Below are 6,761 nucleotides of genomic sequence, written 5' to 3'. Positions count from 1 at the left end.
TGAAATCTGCAACCGTTTCTTAAAAACGTTTGTGACAGTCTCTTAAAAACATACAGTCCATACAGTCTTAACATGTCTATTTTATTGGGAAAATAGTCTCAGATACAAGGACATGGAGACATTTAAAGTTAGCTGAGGTTCTAGCCCATGAATCCCAGTTCTAATATTAGTGCGCCCACAACACACTCACTGGAGAGCTCAGCCAGCTACGCAATACAGGCCTCTCAGCTAAGAAAGAAACGTAACACAAATGCAGGTGCTCTCGGGTTCCTGGGCCTTGCTTGCTTCTTATGGCCAGCAGCTAGGCCAATAATGGCCCCAGGCTGAGCCACGTGGGGCACCTCAGAGCCTATGACGCGCGGCGGCCAGCTCTTCTGTCCCCGCAGGCCCCAGGATCCTCCCCAGGAGAACAGTGGAGACCTGTCAAAGCGCAGGGGGCCCGCGAGGGGAGTGGGAGGGCTCCGCACAGAGCCTCGATCTGGCTGAAAGCTCCCAACTCCTGACTCCTGGTCCCCAGCTCTGGGCTAGCACTATGAATGGTGAGGAGCAGTACTACGCGGCCCCTCAGCTTTACAAGGACCCGTGTGCGTTCCAGAGGGCTCCGATACCTGAGTTCAGCGCCAGTCCCCCGGCGTGCCTGTACATGGGCCGCCAGCCCCCGCCGCCACCGCCGCCTCCATTCCCTGGCACATTGGGGGCTCTGGAGCAAGGAAGCCCCCCGGACATCTCCCCCTATGAGGTGCCCCCTCTCGCCGACGACCCTGCCCTGGTGCACCTCCACCACCACCTCCCTGCTCAGCTTGCGCTCCCCCACCCGCCCGCCGGGCCCTTCCCGGATGGAACGGAGTCAGGGGTCCTGGAAGAGCCAAGCCGTGTGCAGCTACCTTTCCCGTGGATGAAGTCCACCAAAGCTCACGCGTGGAAAGGCCAGTGGGCAGGTAAGCCTGGCTCTTTAGTCCCTTTCTCTTCTTCTCTGGCTGTGGATTCAGCCGCCTGGATCAGAGAGCGTCCAAGCGCTCCCCGGAGGCAATCCAAAACACCGACGTGGAATAAACTATATCCAGGAACCAACGAGGCCATTCTGCGGCAGAAAAAGCCTTTTTGGTCTATTTGGGAGCCTCGTATACACACACACACACACACACACACACACACACACACACACACACACACACACACTTTTCTGAGAACTTCAATCTTTTCTTTTCTTGTACTTTGAATCCTTCTTAGCTCCAGAATCCCACTGCCCCCGTCCCCTGCCCCCCAAAAGCAGAGGCCTACCCAGATTTAGAGCAAGGTCTTTCTTCAACAGGGGATCTAACACCCCAGGACCCTTGAGTATCAAATGCGGGGGGAGGGGGGCTGGAGAGGGAGCAGGATTTCTTTTACCTCTGCCAGAGAAAATCTGAACTCACATTGGCTCACTCCTCCTGACCTGTCCGGGAGAAGAAACTCAAGCTCTCCAGGGACCGCAGGGTAGATGCATAAAGAGGAAAGAAAAAGTAAAAATGTATCCACTCAATTCCCCAAAGTGTCAGGCGCCCCCCGAGGTGGAGAAAGGGGATGGCGCTGTATACAGGGAAGGGACGACGCAACGCGAGGGGCTCACCAGGCTGAAGACCAACCGACCGCTCCTCCCCGGAGCCTAGTACCGGGCCAGGTGCCTGAGATGCTCACGAACTTCTCAAAGATATTCCGGATCCCCTCGCTCGGCTCCAGGAAGTAGGTCTGCAGAAGGAGGGAGGCCTTTCCCGCACAGTTTGCTCCGAGAAGCCGGGTCCCCCCGCGGCTCCCTCGATCCTGGGCTCCCACTTGTCACTGCTCTTGCCCGGCGCCGGGAGGCGAGGGCGCCGAGCAAGTCCCAGCTCCCTTTTCCCAATCTTGGAGTGAGTTTCCGGCGGTTTGTGCCCAAGACACAATGTTATCTCTTCCGCACCGCAGCCACTCTGGTCACACCTGTATTGCAAATAATTGCGGTTCTTTCTTTTTCTTTCTTTCTTTCTTTCTTTCTTTCTTTCTTTCTTTCTTTCTTTCTTTCTTTCTTTTTCTGTTCTTTTCTTTTTTCCTCCCCTTTCTCTTCCTCCTCCTCCTCCTCCTCCTCCTCCTCCTCCTCCTCTTCCTCCTCCTCCTCCTTCTCCTCTTCCTCCTCCTCCCCCTCTTCCTCCTCCTCCTCCTCCTCCTCCTCCTTCTCCTCTTCCTCCTCTTCCCCCTCTTCCTCCTCCTCCTCTTCTCGGTGGGAAGAAGCTTGAGTTGGCAGCATCTTGAGAATCCTCAGCCGCCAAGCCAGGCTTTTAACCAGGAAGGGTTCGCTCAAGGTCTCGGGGCTCGCCTTGTGCTTCTTCACTTTTCTTATCATTAGGGCGCAGTTTCCGAGATGCGACAGGACCCAGACTAGGCTGTGGTTGTGGCCAGGACCGGCAAAAACTCCACTAATGTCGGTGCCAGATGCGGCCGGGTCGTCTCAGGTTACCTATCCAGTCAGGAACAGACACTAGAGTTTTCGGTCATGGGGTTCTTCTTCGTCATCGTATTATTATTATTATTATTATTATCATCATCATCATCACTATCATTCATTATCATTATCATACAAAAGCAGTTTACGAATGCAATACATCTTTTTAAATTTTTATTTTCTTATAAAGATGCTTACAGAGGGGTTACAGTTACCTGAGTAAGGTAATGAGTACTTTTCTTGTCGAATATTGTTACCCCCTACTTTGTTTTCCTCCTACTGTCCCTTGAATGCAATACATCTCAATCAGCATCACCCTGTTCAATATTCTCACCCCCCTTCCATCCCCCTTCCCTATTCTTCATTTTGTGGTATATACAACAAATTCTTGACTGCATTCTTCTCTCTTCCCCACCCCCTTCATATATCTATCCATCTCCCCTTGGTCCCCAACCTTGGAAGTACCCATTTCTTGATCTTGTTGGGCTTTGACCTAGTCTTTCTAAAAGATTATACTGTTTGAGGTCTCCACTGAGTCTATTATACTTCGGTTAATTCATTTGTAACCATTTATATACTTCCCAATAACGCGGGGTTCTTGGGAGGCGGGAAAACTTGCCTTCGCTGGTTGTTTCCTGAAAAAGACTGCCTTTCCCTCTCCCGGGACTGGGACCCAGGCTGGGACCGTGGCCTGTCCCCAGCTCCGCCCAATTGGCCTGGAACTTCTTTGGGAAAAGGGGGTGGAAGAGAGGTGGGTGACTTTCGATCCTTGCCCAAAGCCATGTGGTCCACCGGCTAAACTCGAGAAGCTTTGGGTTTGGAGGTGTCAGTAATCCAGAAAGTAAAATCCACAGGAAAATGAATTACCTTGTCTGGGGTGGAGGAACATTTTGGGAAGTCCATATTCCTAGATTGCAATGTCTGGGTGGAACAGGCCTTTGCCTGACCCCTGCGCTCTCATCCTTGGGGAAAGAGCCAGTCTCTCCGAGCGCACCCCACCACCCACCCCTGGCTGTTTTAAAGGCTCTGGTGTTGTCTCCTAGGTCCTTCAGGGAAACTTTCCAAAGAGGAGAGCTTAAAGGGTTTGGGGGGATACACCTGCGGTGTTTTGTAGGGTTTCACACCCCCTGGGAGGGGCAACTTGATCAGGGCTCGGTAGGAATACCAAGTACTAGTGACATTAGAGACTAATGAAAACCTTGATCTGACCGAGCTGAGCCACTGACATCGCCTAGCGAACTTACAACGCTCAACCTGCGTCTCCGCGAATGGCCCGGATTGGGGACCCACCAACAGCCTCCACCCCCAACTTCCACCTCTTGTCCTGACCACCTGGGCACACGCTTGCTTCAGAGCAGTGGGGCCCCTGTAGCCTCTCAGGGAAACCCCACAGGTCTGCACAAGAGCCGAGTCCGAAGGAATTAGAATTGGGTCAAACAACCTTTTTATACTTCCTCCCAAAGGCTGGTTGGGCCTCTCCCCCAGGACAGGGAAGACTTGGAGATGCTCTCCCCGGACCAGGATGATGCCATTAACGAAAAGGCCTCTCTTTCTCGGCTTCGGGCGCTTCCTTTCGGCCCGAGGAGAAACTTGGGCAGGGCCAGTGCGAAATGTATCCTTCGCCCTCCCCACACACTTGACTTTCAGTTCCTGGAGAAGTATCCCCTACCTCTGTCCTGAAACACAGCGAGTTAAGTCTCTTAACCAGAAATTTGCTGAAGCTTCAATGCCAGAAATCACAGCCCGAGTGCAGGTGGTACTTAGCACCGAAAAGATGGGGGGGAGGGCAGGAAGGGAGAGAGGGAGGGAGGGAGAGAGGGGTGAGAGGGAGAGCGCGCGCTCAGTGGCAAACACCGAAGGTCCCGCACACTTTCCTTACTCGGGCTTACTGGAGGCAGGAATTTGGGCGGGGAGCCACCGGACCCCCTGAAGGACTGGTTTCTACCCTACCCCTTTCTCCTCTGGATTCTGAGACCCGCAGCAGGCTCTGGCCGGCCTCAGTACCATCACTCTTTCGGCCTCTGCCAGCATTTGGGGCACTGGGCACAGAATCTGAGACTATCCGGGTCCCCGCCAAACGGTGATCTTCTCACAAAAGCATTCCTTCTCCACGCAGACAGGGAAAGGACAAAGGTTCAACTAACAATAATAGAGAAATTGCCACTTCTCAAGAAGAGATTCATTATCATTTAACTTATAAACTCTACATGTTTCTCTAGAAAGAGAAAGAATACAAAATGGATGGATATATAATAACAAAAAAAATGTGTCTTAACTTGTCTCAATGCAGGGATTTTCAAACTGCCACCCATTAGTAGATGATGAATTCAGTCACTGGATTTAGATGGTTACTGTTTGAATCAAATGGTGAACAAAGGAGGGAAATAATATACTTGCTAAATATCGGTGTTGAAATGCTCACCAGTTACATGTCCATGTAGAGATTGAATAGGCATCTAAAATGTTTTCTTTTTCTTTATTTCTCTTTCTTTTCTTTTCTCCCTTTTCTTTTTTGTGCCACTCTGGGGCTTGAACTCGGGAGCTAGGTGCTGTCTTGAGTTTCCTCCCTCCCCCTCAAAGCTAGCACTCTGCCATTTGAGCTCCACTTCCAACTTCTTGGAAGTTCATCAGAGATTACAGTTTCACAGACTTTCTTGTCTGGGCTGGCTTCAGACAGCGATCCTTAGACGTCAGCCTCCTGAGTAGCTAGGATCGCAATGTGAGCCACTGGTGCCTAGCTAAAATGCTTTTTTACTGGGAAAGTTTTGTTTTCGAGTACTGGGTTAAAGGCGCTTTATTGCCTACATAGAATTGATTCAATGTCAAATGTAGAGTCTGTGCATTATAATTAGCCTCAGCCCGAATACCTGTTGAATGAGCCCATGAATGGTTCACAGTAAGAACCTGAACAGCTTTGGCCTCCAAGAAATAGGTCAGCGTGCACCTCCACTGGGCTCTGGGACAAGAAGCTGGGATTCAGTGGCTCTAGTGACAACAGCTGGGGAACGATAGCTCTCAGAGCAGGGATTAAAGGGATGGACTGCGTGGGGTGGGCTAGATCGGGGTCCCTTGGCCACACTCACGGATTGTGTCTCCCCGCAGGCAGCGCCTATGCGGCGGAGCCGGAGGAGAACAAGCGAACGCGCACAGCCTATACGCGCTCGCAGTTGCTGGAGCTGGAGAAGGAGTTTCTGTTCAACAAGTACATCTCCCGGCCACGCCGAGTGGAGTTGGCAGTGATGCTGAACTTGACCGAGAGACACATCAAGATCTGGTTCCAGAACCGACGCATGAAGTGGAAAAAGGAGGAGGACAAGAAGCGAGGTGGTGGGACTGCCACCGGCAGTGGCGGAGGAGCGGAGCCCGAGCAGGACTGCGTTGTGACTTCGGGCGAGGAGCTGTTGGCACTACCGCCGTCGCCACCTCCGGGCGGTGCTGTGCCACCGAGTGCTCCCGCAGCCGCCCGAGAGGGGCGCTTGCCGCCGGGCCTTAGCACGTCGCCACAGCCCTCCAACGTGGCGCCCCAGCGGCCGCAGGAACCGCACTGAGAGACCGGGGCTGCACACTGCCCCGCTGGTTGGACCAGACCACAAGCGGAGGAGGGGGTTCGGGCCAGGGACCCTGGGTATGGACATGGGCCGGGCAGTTGGATAGGGTACGTACTTTGGGGCCCAACCTAGACGCTCACAGGGAGAACCCGTTCTTCCAGGCGTGTGTGCCAATCGGGGTGCGGCCCAGGAGATGCTGGCAGAGTTTCTGGAAAAAAAGAAACAGAGGTTTCCGAAATATTTACAGCCTGCTCTGGTGACATGATCAGAATAGTGATGTCCATCTTGGTTCCTATTCAAGAAGCTGACTATTCAGGTCAACGGGAAATGTACAAAACGCAATGCGCAGAAGAACTGGACTGGGTGCCCAGAAACGTGGTGGCCCTCGTATTCAGGCGACCAATTGATGTTTTAAAATAGTTAAAAGGAAATCCATGAAATTAAAAGGAATTTCAGATTGAAATTGATCCTATGAAGTAGAATGAGTCCTTCTCCTCATTCTTCCTCCTCTTCTCCTTCTCCTTTCTCTCCTCTAGCCAGATTTGTTAGCAGACACCTTTTCAAACTGCACCCCTTTCCTCTGAAGAAAATTCCTTCAAAGCTGCCGGGACTGTAGACTCTGGATGATGAAGAAACTAAAGGTATTCAGAGAATTCTGTTTAGGATGTGGATTTCATGTGGGTCGCCAGAGCAGCAGAAACTGCGTTGAAGGCAAGCATCTCACACCAGTGACCTAGTTCAACTTGGAAACTAACATC

The 6,761-nt window shown here is 52.1% G+C and overlaps 1 protein-coding gene across 1 annotated transcript; it reads left to right on the top strand.

Moving 5' to 3' along the window:
• The first annotated feature begins 532 nt into the window (after positions 1-532).
• Pdx1 (pancreatic and duodenal homeobox 1) lies at positions 533-6,003 on the top strand. The gene is made up of 2 exons (XM_070003318.1): positions 533-938; positions 5,558-6,003. The coding sequence occupies exons 1-2, from the start codon at positions 533-535 to the stop codon at positions 6,001-6,003; spliced, it is 852 nt and encodes a 283-aa protein (XP_069859419.1).
• The last annotated feature ends 758 nt before the right edge of the window (positions 6,004-6,761 follow it).

The sequence above is a fragment of the Dipodomys merriami genome, unplaced genomic scaffold (genome assembly GCF_024711535.1).
Source record: "Dipodomys merriami isolate MVZ:Mamm:240054 unplaced genomic scaffold, mDipMer1.0.p SCAF_6, whole genome shotgun sequence".
Classification (NCBI taxonomy): domain Eukaryota; kingdom Metazoa; phylum Chordata; class Mammalia; order Rodentia; family Heteromyidae; genus Dipodomys; species Dipodomys merriami.
This window is presented reverse-complemented; position numbering and strand designations above follow the sequence as displayed.